Below are 13,677 nucleotides of genomic sequence, written 5' to 3' on the forward strand. Positions count from 1 at the left end.
CTCTATGAATATACAACAACTGCATAAGTAGAGCACACAGACAAGTCAAGAGTAATTAGAGGATGCATAGAAGCATTTAAGGAGGTGTTTGTACGAGTTGGCCGATTCCAACTGACACTCATTGATATTATGATCGTACGATACTTTTTTCCTTCTTTATTCGTTTTGTGAAGGGCATAACTTACATATATGAACATTTAAGGGAAATTAACGATCTTTGCACCGCTTTGAAATAGTAACACGGTCTCACTGAATAGGCTATTTGTGTCATTTCTTTCAGATAGTACTTCATTTAATACACAACATGAGCACTACAGGTCCCAACACACTTCCCTGTGACACACTTGAAGTTACTTCTACACCTATGACTCCCCATCCAAGTTATCTTTCTGTATCTTCCCTATTAAAAATAATTAAGTCACTTCAGCACAAACAATTCTCGCTGTCTTAGCGGCTATTCTATTACAGCTTTTCCACTTTTTCACTCGGTGTTTGCTACCAATACCAGATGGAGGAAATTTACAACATTCAGACAAATCTATTTTATGAACAAAATACTGACGTTCTGGGAATATTACACGTACGTGGGATCGCTTCGTAATATGGACCTAATTTGTGTAAATTTATGTACAGAACATTTTAATACTGCACTACAGGAATCAACAAATTGTTTGTGAGAAAGATAAGTTACTCACGGTTTTCTTGAAGATAACACGCCTCCCTTTACCCTTTGGAGTAAGAGGCTTCGGAAGAGCGTATGGATTTAATCTTGTTTTGTAATTCCGCGTACTTCTTGTACTCTTACGAGTTGCAATACGTGGCGCTGTTTCTTGGGACTTCGACGACTGTGAAGCAATGTCTTCATTCTTGGGAGGGCAAGAGGTCTTAGTTACCAAATCACAACAGTCCGCACACACGAAGCCATCGGCTGTCTGTTTCCAAAGTTTACTTTCAGTTACATTACACTTATAGCACTCAGGCTTTATGCCCAACGGCATTGTATCATCTGACATTCCACCATAACAAAACAAATACCGATTGTCACTTTGATGCAAGGAGTTTAGAAATTCGAACCTCCTTGCTTTGTAGAATGTCAGAGGTGCCAACATTAGCTCACCCAAATTTTTCAGGGATACTGATTGTTTTGAAAAAAAAAAAAAAAAAAAAAAAACTACATTTTCAGGAAACAAGGTATTCGCAAAGTTGAATCATTTCGTGGAGTGGAAGAAAGAAGACTGAGAACTTTGGAGACGGAGATTAGTACTCTGTTGGAAATGCCAAAAATTCCGTGCGAACTTTTACTTTTGAGTGTGTAGGAACTGGTCAACGAAAACGACTTTCATGGTGTGCAAAGACTGTCAGCGTTACCGATTCATATACACAATATTTATTTATGTACATTATACGGACAGATACCACTTAAACACTTGGCTTGGAGAGCTGAAGTTGTGTTGCGGTGTGCTGTAGGTCGTCTCTGGTGATACTGTCTAGCTCGTACTTGTCTAAATGTCTTCATTGGCGCAGCTGTTTGCCTGTTCGTGAGGTCGATACTGGCTGAGGCTTGCTGAGTAGGTGGTACCACAGTCGCGACACTTCGCCTCGATTTTGGTGCCTACAGCGCCAGCAGCGCCCCAAGCGGCTGGTAGGTTACACTGTGAGTTCGGCGCGATCGTGAAGGAGAATAGTGGTTGTTTATTTTGATTTTTACAATGGCTTTTACTGGTGGGAGCGTTTGTAGCACAATAAATTGCACCAACAACAGAAAGAAGACACCAAAGCTGTCTTTTTTTAGGTTTCCTAAGGATCCTGAGAGGTATAACCATCATGTTACTAAACTGTATCGTCAGGATTCACTTGCAAACTATATGTGTATAAATGATGAATGTTTCGTTTTAGGAGCAGAAAATGGCTTGTTAATAGCAGGCGAGAAGACCTCATGAAGAAAGACCCAGTGTACCTGTATAGTAATATTAGGTTTTGTTCGCTACATTTCGAACAAAACCAGTTCATGAACGCAGACAACAACAAACTCGTGTGGAATGCAGTACCCACCCTGTTTGACATTCCAAATAAGCCACCTCAGCTGACGATGAAGAGGAAACTGCCACAAAGATTCGACAGTCAATCTAAAGCAGTAAAACAGTCCTATGACACAGAAGCAGCTGGTTCAGCTCACCATGTATCAGTGCCAGATTCGTGTGAATCGTCAACACAGACCTGCTTTGACGATGAAGTGGTTAGATTAAGTGCAGCTGTTCGTGTCTTGCAAAAGCGTGTGAAGTGTCAGAATGTGCAAATCGCTAGACTTCGAGCGAAACTGCTGTTAATCAAGTTATTTGTTAAAGTGAGACTCGTTTACAGGCTGAAATATTGGAATCAAGACGTAGTTTCTAACAACAAGAAAGCAAATAAGAAACTGAAGAAGTTGGCTCATTTGGGCTGCTGATTTCTTTGGTATGTATTTCGTTCACTTCTGTTGTTAGTCACTTAATTTCCCTTGCTTCTTTCGTGTGATGACATTATTTTGTCAGCACCTTCTTCACTGACAGATTGTTTGAAAATTATACAAATATTTGGTTTTTCTTGAAATGTAGTGTAATCAGCTCATTATAGTGTTTTCAGCATATTCTTCCCACTATTTGGCAGTTGCTTGTCCCACTTAGAATAATAAAAAGATGAAGGTCGTACTTGTGGCAACAGGCGAAAATGACAAACAAACGCAGTAGGCCTACAGAACGATAAACGAGCTGTCGATCGTTTTTGCAAGTAGAGGTACATGTCTGTGCTTCTGACATGTGAATCTGTGTGTTTATATTCTTTTGATATGAACGTGGTAAGCTGCAATTCTGTCCAATGTCACAAGTGTTTCTTCACGAATGTGTTGTAGCTTGCCACTCTATTCATGATTTTTGTCCGTGCTGGCGCTTATTTTAGAATCATTTTTAGAAACATATATGCCTTCTGATACCACACAAACCCTTGGAGGCAAGAAAATAACTCAAATAATGCGGAAATTACGTAGGAAATGGATGTAAACAAACATTATGCTTACGACGCGTCTGACGTTCACCTTACCTACCGCTTGGAGCGCTAGTGTCGCTCCATCTGTCAAACGGCAACAACTTTTACAACAGTGAGTGTCGCGACTGTTATATTAGACTGTGGTGGTACTGGAGGTGCCATCGTTAGGTCCTCCGCCGGTGGCTGTGCGTGATCCTGTTGTGGGGACGCAGGCAGTGCAGGATTAGCGACGCAGAAGGAGTTAGCAAATGCTAGGGGCCCCAGACTTGGGGGGCGGGGAGGGGCCGCGCCTGGGTGCGAAAACTCTTGTCAAGTTAGAGGGGTCTTTTCCTTCTTTTTTCCTTTCTTGGACAGTCATTTCAAATATAGCATTTATTTTATGCAAGTAGGCTATTGAAAGAGGTGAATTATCTCACCATTTGGTTAAGTTCGCAACATTCTGCCAACTGATTAATAATGCTTCTGGCGTCACGATGAAGAACAGGGTTATTGGTGTGTCGGAGCTAAAATGGCGGCCAGCAATAGCTTCTTAGTGACACTTAGTTCATTCATCAAACCCCTTGCATGCAACCAACGCCACACAGTACGACAATTCGATTCAAAAAGGGCAGTCGACACAAGTCTCGAGAGGTACGGACTCCTAACAATCGGTGCTTGGAGGCCAAGTGCCAAATTCTTTTGCAAAGTAGAGGATCATTAAGTGGGTGACATCGCTTTTATATTGTTATTCCAAAGTTGGTGACTGAAGCATAAGGTAAGGTCCTACTTTGTTCATATATTTCCCAAAGTACAACAACATAAAAGTATGTCGGTTCTCGGTATGTATCTATATAGGAATCTGCTATTTGTGTTTGATATCACAAAAAAACACTGTAGTTTTTATTTGGATGATTTCGAATGTGGTAGACATTTATTTAGCGCTCAGAATTTGTTCACCATTCGTTCTGGTATATAGTGGAGAGTTTTTAGTACCACAGTGGAACATCGTTGACTTGAAGTCCTATTTTAAAGAGGAAAACAGAACATTGGTGAAATAACAACCTTGCAATCGATTTTGAGTCAAAATTTTCATAGTGCGCAGCTTTGACCATCTGTGGCGTACATTTTAAGCATTAGCACGTTGCAGTACCCACCCCACTGTATCCTCTCAATGGTAACGCGTGAAGCACGAACACAGGTAATTGGTTAAACAATTATTTTAATAACAGGTTAATAATTTTCAAGTTACAGATCCATACCGTTGAAGAACGGCGTAGCTCTTGAATCTGTATTCACATTAATGTTGTAAGCTTTACTATTCAAAAGAAGTGTTCCCTTAATGTTACCTCTAACAATTTTACAAAGGATGGTGATCTGGAGTGACGTCCATTAAGCTACTCAAGACATTGGCAGCGAAAATCATTCAATATTGGACATAGCTTTGCTGCATATAGGCCGATACTCTTTAAATGATATGCACAGTGGTTTCCACTGCATTGTGAATTCACAATTATAATAAAATTGTAACTTGAAGAGGTCTGTATATAGGAGATATATAAGAAAACTAGACATGAGGGTGTTTTTTATAACAGATATCGAAGCGAAAACATTATTTTTAGAATTTTTGTATGTATGTCTGTACGGGCATCATGCAAAAACTAATGCACAGAATTGGATGCGATTTTCAGTTGTATTTTTGCAGGTCTAACTTAAAATGTGATGCAACTTTCATTCTGGCACACCGGGTAGAATCAAAGCTATCGCAGTTTTGTGATAAAAGCTTGTGCTATTACACACTACAGGGCATTGTCGCTTGCTACAAACGATCAAATGTGCCGACAGGATGGCAAACCACCGGCGTCCTTTATGTGCGGACGAAGTTGCGAGTGAAAGCTAATCGCAGTATAAAAATGTACATTACTGGTACCAGCTACAGACTAATATAGCAAGTGAACAGTCTCAAAACTATATTACGTGGAAGTGGCAAAAAAAAAAAAAAAAAAAAAATACGTGTAGAGTGTGCGTGGCACTGGCCTTTTTTTAATGTTCGTTGAACGAAACTACGCACACAACTGTCAGCATTTAGTAAATTTTTAACAAAGAGTGTTTATGAATGTGTTGTTTTCAATCATTCCAATTTCTCCGACAACAGAAACAAGTCCGGGCTTCTCTCAGACAGTCCCTCCCGAATATGGACAGCCTTGAATAAGGTCAATACAAAGACAAATCCGGAGAAAGCCAGATTTGTGACAACTCTAAACCAGTACGCAATCTTCTTCCAACTGGTTTTATTCCGGTAACGGCAGACTGTTCAATTCAATGTTCTTCATTCACTGACAAGGTTTTGTGACCTAAAAACTATTACAGAATGACAACTAATCTACTGTAATCTTGTACGATTTTAGAAAACACGTCTTCTCGCGACATCCGTCAGTATTCCTTGTCTATAAAATGACCTGTCTGCTAAAATATGATCCCCATAAAACAAACTTTCTTCATCTCGTGCCCCTAGTATGCACGTCACTTCTTTTAAAAGTAGAAACAGAGGCGACAGCAAGAGTCGATCTGCAGATGCCGTTGGCATTTTGTGTAGCTTTATATAGTATTAATGACGCACAAGACTGCAAGAGTGTGTCGTCTTTTGTCCCTTTTTGAAAGGAGGAGGACCATACATAGTTTCTAAAATGAAAATATTCTGTATATCGAAAACTGTTGCTGAAACATTCTTCATACACAGTAAACATGACTGTTTCGTAACGATACCTAGTTGTTTTGTTAAGATGGGTTACCTTTCGCACAACAGTAGAACTCTTAATGAATACGTACACCCATGTGACTGATTATTTTTAAAAAAATTGGGCCCACTTGTATTATACCCCATTGCTCAATACCTTAACGTCGCGTACCGTCACGTTATTGTAGCATACGATACTAAATTTATGTAGATCGATTATGCCTACCTTTGAAAATATTTGCCCACGCGTAAATCGCTGCCTACCCTTAAAAGCTCTGAAAGATTCTCTTCTTTTTAGTCTTTCAGAAAGTGACAGACCTTTCGCATACTCCTTCGCTATCATCTTGAGCTATTGCTGATGATTTTAAATCATCAGAACAGTATTCATAATCACTTACTTCATCATTTTAGCGTCCATTGTCCTTACCACCACTGGAGGTTGTAAAGAATTATCGGAAGTCAGTCCATTATTTGCATCTTCATTTGGAAAGTTGGCTATGGCATCTGCAACGAAACTAAAACGTATAAATTAGAGCGCAAAGAAAAGTCCATACACTTTAGTTTGCATGTGAAATAGCCGGAAAATAATGTTTTTAGTCAGTCATGTCTTTATTAGCACTCGCTATTTTACATTCAACCGTTTCAATTTGACCGTCTGTCCATTCAAACCCAGGAACTGCCGCACTGTAGTCGCTGGGTAGCCAATAAGTCGAGGTTACATATGTACTTCGCGCTTAGGCATAAAATGGCTGCAGTGTGGCAGAGCGTGTGGCGAATAATCAGTGTGCACGAGTATACTCAGATCTTTACTGCATACTTTCAGTATATTGCCTACATTCTCAAGTTAGATCGTTTGTGGGAGCCGACATGTTACCAGTATTCTTCCCTTATCAAATATAAAACATGAAGCCAAGTGGATGATGTTTTTTTGAGAGCGCTAATTACGAATAATTTAAAGATGTGCTTGCGTTTGTATTGATGGGTAGATAACAGCTGGGAGCTCACTCTTATCTCGTTTCCTTCTTCTGCCTGCATAATGTCTATGGGCAGAGATTCAATAGATCTCGACAGATGGGAAGCTGTAGTAGTCTGAACTCTTGGAGGTGAATATCGGTTTCACCCCTCTCTCGTATAGTGCTAGTGAGCAAATTCTCGCTTTTGCTTAGAAGGTACGTATCATTTGCAGAAGCTGTATGGGTGAAAAACTCTCATATATACGCAGTCAGATTAAATGGCAGTGATCCATTTTACTTCGTAATTTATTTGATAGGGTTAACCACCATGAGAAGCAGACAGGGAGATACTGGACGCCACTACTCTTCTGGAAGTGCAAAGCGTAAAGCAAGAGATGGAAAGGAGGGAAACACACATGTTGTTACATCTAAAACATGTGCACTGTCAGAGTTTTTTAATGTTCAGAATGATTTTGCCGAATATACAGAAAATCAAGTACAAAATAAAAAGCTGTAGTTGATTGTAAGGATGATAGTTATACCACAGAAGATTCACAAAATATGCAAATTTTTCCGATGGAGTTACGTTTTCCACAAGTGATACAGCAGAAATGCATAGGAAGTCCTTCAGGACAAAGATAAGTCGAAAAAATGTTACAGGCTTCTGATGTTGCAGCACCTTGTACAAGTGGAACACAAAGTGAAAGTAAAATGTATTCTAACAATATTAGTGAGGGGCCAAACAACTTTGACACAGACTGTTGAATTATGAAAGGAAGTAGCGAAGTTCAGCATATGAACAATAGTTTTTTGTCGTAAATGAAAACATATATGAAGGAAAATAAGCCCAGATTCTGTAGAAAGTCGTTTTCACATATAAACATAAACTAACGAATTAAACTTACATGAGAGATTGGTTGTGCTATTCAGAAAGCAAAGAAAAACTGTTCTGTTTTGTTTGCAAAGTGGCACATTCTGACAGTATTGGGACCATGGAGGTAAGCTCCATGATTGGGACAAAGGCAGTACTGGCGCACTCTGCATTGTTGCCAGATGTATCCAATATGGCGGCGATATCGTCACCCAAGATGGCAGCGTGTAGACTTGGCAACAGTGCATGATGTCATCCACGATGGCAGTTATGAAGTCATCCAAGATGGTGAGAAGATAGGTCAATTGGGCTACCTCCACAAACCTAACCCCTCCTCCCCCCCCCCCCCCCCCCCAAGAAAAAGGCGGGAAGTTCAAATTTCATAAGAATAATGCAATACACCACAGTTACCTCTACTAAGCTATGAAAAGGTGGGAAAATAGGTCACTTGGGCTACCTCTACCAACCTAAGAAAAAATGCGGGAAAGAAAAGGCACTTGGGCTACCTCCACTAACCTAACTCATCCGACTGCCACTTCCCCCTAGGGATTGGCAGAAGTCTGAATTTTGGTGGTAAAGAAAGGTCACTTGGGCTATCTCTACTAACCAAAGAAAATAGCAGGAAAGAAAGGGCACTTGGACTACCTCCACTAAACAAAGTCATCCAACCACCACGTCTTCCCAGGGATTGGTGGGAAAAGGACTCGGGCTGTGCTGGACATAAGTCTTTATTATTTTGCATGCACTATTTATTTAAACAATTACAGGCAATAAAGTAGGTCACTTGGGCTACCTCCACTAACCTAAGTCATCTGATCACCACCAATTTCCAATCCAGCAATAAATTGCCGCATACTCTGCTGATGTAGTAAACATAAAATTCTTATCCTGCACCATACAAAATCATCCCTTCTCATCATTCGTACATATACCACAAAAACAGATAGCATCGTATATACCCCTCACAGCATTAGATATTTTCCTGCGAGGTCGGCGGCCATCCATGACCAGCAGGTGACCAGAGCAGCCCCAAGTCACCCTCAGAACTGTTCTACAAATTCGGGCTCGCTTACCATCGGCACAAGCGCATTACTGTTTCTAGCCTGGACATGCTTGCTTGCTTGCTTTTCTACACCCATCTCTGGACTCTGGGATTACAAGAACACATGTATTTTCACATGGTTTGCCATAATATTATACCATTATAGCGGTACTTCTCGATATCAAGCACACAGCAGTAGCCTACTGCTCGATCGCACAACATAATTCTGAAGATATGGACTGGAAATTATTTCTCTGCAAAACCCAAAACTTCAGCGTTTACCCCGCCTATGAAGACCTTTATGGGAGAACTCGAAACAAATGGAGGAAGCTGATATATCCATTCATGAATACCAATGTCCTTGATGTAACAGATTCCAAATCATCCCTATAATCTACAAAGTCAACTAATGTGTTTCTCATGTCTAGAGAACCAGGAAAGTCATCTTTCATCTGCTAGATGCACATAACACAATCCATGCTGCATTAAATGAATAAAGGCGCGAAATGTGCAGAAGCAGTGAACCGATCAATTTACATGGGAGGGAATAACGGTCCAGCACAAACACACCTTGATTTTCGATCTTCTCAATTTTCCATGTGATCACGAAAGCTATCCAACACATATTAACTATTAGCTCGCTATTCGATGGTCTAGAGGATGACACAGGTAAGTCATCTACATTTTCATGGCTCCTATTGTTAACGGGAAAAATGAATCATTCGTGCACAGGTCACTTATGCTGCACGAATAGGCAGAATCATCATCCTAAGAAACCACCCTCATATATATTTTGTGCCTGTACTTCAACTAAATGTTAGGATTGCGGTCTCAACTGAATGACATTCGACAATGAGCGAAGTATCAGAAATACACCCTACTGACAGCAGTGGCTCTGGAAACAGAAATATCTGTACCATCGTTAAGATACTCTTCCCTCTGCATATTTTGGAACACAAACACATATTTTATACGCCTCATGCTCAAGGTGAAGCTATCACACATACCCTACTACTACTGCACGAATAAATGACTGCAGACAATACAAAATAATACCGAACGAAAAAAAGCAATGTCTGGACATGTGTAATAAGTTTTTCTGTGTCTTAGAAAGATAGGCATAATCGTCCCATATGTTAAAAAACCCGATCGCACCAACTACTCTATGTTACTGTCGTAAGCGCTCTTAGGACAACAGGTGCCCACAAGTATCTATGTTAAAAGGAATACTTGCTTTGTAAATCGAGGTATGACATTACCTCTGAATGAGGTGGTTTTTTTGTCCAGACAATTACCGAGACAGTGATCACTGGAGTGTATATTATCATACAAGCAGTCCAGTTACACATAGCCCACGATGCTACCTCATGATAAACTCGTTGAATATTGAAAGTGATTCAGCTAAGGAAGGTGGTATGAAACCGCTATCTGCAACTCCCTCACACCGCTAGACATACACTAGCTTTTCAGATCTCTAGTACTATGCTATCCACTAGAAATAATGTCTATGATTTGGAATCAGGTCTTTCCATTCAGGCACATACCTGCTTTGGATCCTATTGACAAGTCCTTTGATGATTACAATCATTACTCAATCATATTTCTGGCATCCTCATATCTCAAAACGAGTCGACTTTCTCGAACCTGTCTGCTACAGTAAAATTCCAACATGGTTTTAGTCAGACCCTATGCATCTTGCAACTGATTCCATTTCTACAGGTTTGCAAATGTGATCATTCCAATTTATGTTGGAACTGATCTGAATTTGGAGAAAGACATATCCACCACCTTCCGAAACCCATGTAGAAACAGAATGACCTGAGTTAGTGCAACAGGACCATCTTTGACCATTCGATGGAAATGCACGCATTGTGGTGCGTCTCCAAACCAGATACAGTCACTACAGTCCAAAGCAGATCGGCATCCATTCACATCTATCAGCCCAACATGCTATCATGGCTATTCCGTACCATCCAACAGAGAAAAATTACGAACTATAAAAGTTCCACTAACTTCATCCGACATAGAACTCACCTAGGCACCAATGCTGGTGTGATGACGCATAGCTGCAGTGGGCGTTCAACGTGGAGAGAGAAATTTCACAATGCTTCCCAGGATAGCATTTCTCCTAGTATTCCTAATGGAACAGCCAGTCTGTCAAACTGCTGTTGGTGTGGGATGATCCTATGAAATATACAGCTTTTGATCTACTGCAGAGGCCAGTTTCAGGTTTCATCACCTGTACTGTAGGAGGATGATCATATCCCGCAGACTATACTGTAAATCACAAGAGACGCTCCCTGTTGTTTGTAACATTATTTGTTTCTGCTGTTGCACGCTTTGTACATCACCATATGTTTTGTTTTTTCTGCCACGACTTCGAGGTCTGTGTTAGGTTCTAAACTAACATTAAAACGTTCTGATCCATGGCCTCTCACAGAAAACTAGAATCACACCATGTAGATCATGTTATTACTGAGTCTGCCATAACATGCTCCCACCCCCCCACCCCCCCCCACACACACACACACAAACACCAGATGATTTTAAATAAAAGACGGTGATGGATTAGAGGGGTTCTACTGTAGCTGACTTTGTAGGTTATAGGGATGATTTGGAATCTGTTACATCACACATATTGGTATCCATGAGTGGATTTATCAGCTTCCCCTATTTGTTTTGAGTTCTCCCATAAAGTTTTTCACAGTCTATATCTTCAGAATTATGTTGTGCGATCGATCAGTAGGGTATTGCTGTGTGCTTGATATCGAGAAGTACTGCGATAATGGTATATTATTATGGCAAACCATGCGAAAATACATGTGTTCTTGTAATCCCAGAGTCTGGAGATGGGTGTAGAAAAGCAAGAAAGCAAGCATGTCTGGGCTAGAAACAGTAACGCGTTTGTGTTGAGGGTGAGCCCAAACTTGTACAACAGCTCTAAGAGCGACTTCGGTCCACTGAGTGGGCTTTGGTCACCTGCCGGGCATCAATAGCCACCGACCTCGCAGGGAAATATCTAATGCTGCGAGGGATATATACAATGCTGTCTGTCTTCAAGGTATATGTACGAACGATGTAAAAGGGATGATTTTGTTTGGTGCAGGATAACAATTTTATGTTTACTGCAGTGACATGGTTTGCGGCGATATATTGTTGGGTTGGAGATCAGTTTCTCACTCTTACATTCAAGCTCCTGCCCTCAGTGGGAGAGCAGAGTAATTGAGTAAGTGTCTTTCTGTATTTGACGATATGTAGGGGCACTCACTAGGGTTTAATTGTCAGTGCAATATGGCGATATGTGTAAAATAGCTTTTTTTCACCACTGAAAGTCTCGTCTGCAGAAAGAAAGAAAAGGTGGACAGTGCTTTGATACCCGCAGCATCAGTAATTCAGCGGGTAAATTCGATAAAAGCCAATCATAATGCTCGATTCATTCACAAGACATTCCTTTTGCTGTGATATAGGAGTCTCTACATAGCAGTGAGAACGTTTGTGTGTGTTGAAAGCAGGAAGAATAACACATGATGGATGGGGTACCACATTGGGACCGCTAGGAAGACTGCATTCGATGTTATTCTGCGCTATTTTCGTAAACAGGTTGTGTTAGGGCAAGAATTTCCTTGCATACAAGCTGAGACATCAAGAAAGCGAGTGTAAAGTCATGCTGGGGCAGTTAAGCACAGTTAGACATGTCTTGCATGTCGATCTGGGAACTCGTGGAGAACGGTAACTGTATACCTGAAAATAGAAGCAACTTTCACGTGCTCGCTGCAGGTAGCAGCGGCTTGAGAGCGATGGCTCGTGCTGGCTTGTGTCTGGCGGTGGCCTCATCACAAGCGCACTCTTGGAATGCCTGTACTCTGCAAATATGTCTTCACTCCCGTCCAGTCGCATCAGCAACAGTGCCTAGGTGAACACATATTTCGAGAGGAATTTCTCAGGTACCAAGTATGAAAGGGATGTTGCCGCCTCATGCTTGAGGGTGCATGTGTGTGGTTTGACAGCTGATGGCCGCATCACTTTGAAGGGGCGGCCAGTAGCCTCCTGTGTGGTCTAGTGGACAGGGGGTGGCGAGTGGTGCTTGTGCATATTGATTGTGTGACTATTGCATTATTTTGAAAGCAGGTCTGTAGTTTGTGCTATGCGTTATTTGGACAGTTTACGAGTTGATTTCGTGTCTGCACATCAGTGTGCTGCATTATTTAGGAGGAGTTTGCATGTCTGTACTGAAACTATTTCGGTAATTTAGGAGTTGTTTCCATATCTGCCGAGCGTTATTTAGGGGTAGTTGACAGGTCTGTGTGCTGTGTGGCGTGACCCCGAGCATGTCAGAGCGTGTGTTTTGTATCAGTGTGATAAATACACAATCTCAAATCAATCCCTAAATAAATTGTTCCATAATAAATAAAGTACACTCCTTCATCTCTCCAGCAGCCAGTGCATGCCGAGTCATTTTCCCCTCCAGACAGTCATCTGGGGTTATGTCACTGAATGGATGACAGCACCCTCTGGTAACATTACTGTGAGGTCCAGGCCTCATGCTGACCACACTGTTTCCCTCCAATTCCCCCACCATCTTGGATTACTTCACGGAATGGACAATAGTGCTTTCTGGTGGTGTTACTGTGTGCTAGGTCCAGACTTTGTAGTGAATACACTGTTTCCCGCCATCTTGGCTAATGGTACTTGCATCATCAGCTGACATCATGGCAGTCATCTTGGATTACATCACAGAATGGACGACAGTGCCCTCTGCTGGTGGTACTGTATACTACACTCCTGGAAATTGAAATAAGAACACCGTGAATTCATTGTCCCAGGAAGGGGAAACTTTATTGACACATTCCTGGGGTCAGATACATCACATGATCACACTGACAGAACCACAGGCACATAGACACAGGCAACAGAGCATGCACAATGTCGGCACTAGTACAGTGTATATCCACCTTTCGCAGCAATGCAGGCTGCTATTCTCCCATGGAGACGATTGTAGAGATGCTGGATGTAGTCCTGTGGAACGGCTTGCCATGCCATTTCCACCTGGCGCCTCAGTTGGACCAGCGTTCGTGCT

General features: G+C 41.4%; 1 protein-coding gene across 4 annotated transcripts in view; it reads right to left on the reverse strand.

Moving 5' to 3' along the window:
• Positions 1-1,068, reverse strand: part of LOC124600150 (GATA zinc finger domain-containing protein 1) — a 65,992-nt gene extending 64,924 nt beyond the window's left edge. For 3 of the 4 annotated variants that reach the window (XR_006978573.1, XM_047136138.1, XM_047136139.1), the window contains exon 1: positions 696-1,065. Coding sequence is in view for 3 of the 4 variants with exons in the window: in XM_047136138.1 (XP_046992094.1) it covers positions 696-1,013 (318 nt within the window). In the remaining variant the exon portion in view is untranslated. Of the gene's footprint in view, positions 1-695 lie in introns of all 4 variants that reach the window. The other variant, XM_047136137.1, reaches the window with a different exon arrangement.
• Between the last annotated feature and the right edge of the window lie 12,609 nt (positions 1,069-13,677).

The sequence above is a fragment of the Schistocerca americana genome, chromosome 1, assembly GCF_021461395.2.
Source record: "Schistocerca americana isolate TAMUIC-IGC-003095 chromosome 1, iqSchAmer2.1, whole genome shotgun sequence".
Taxonomy (NCBI): Eukaryota; Metazoa; Arthropoda; class Insecta; order Orthoptera; family Acrididae; genus Schistocerca; species Schistocerca americana.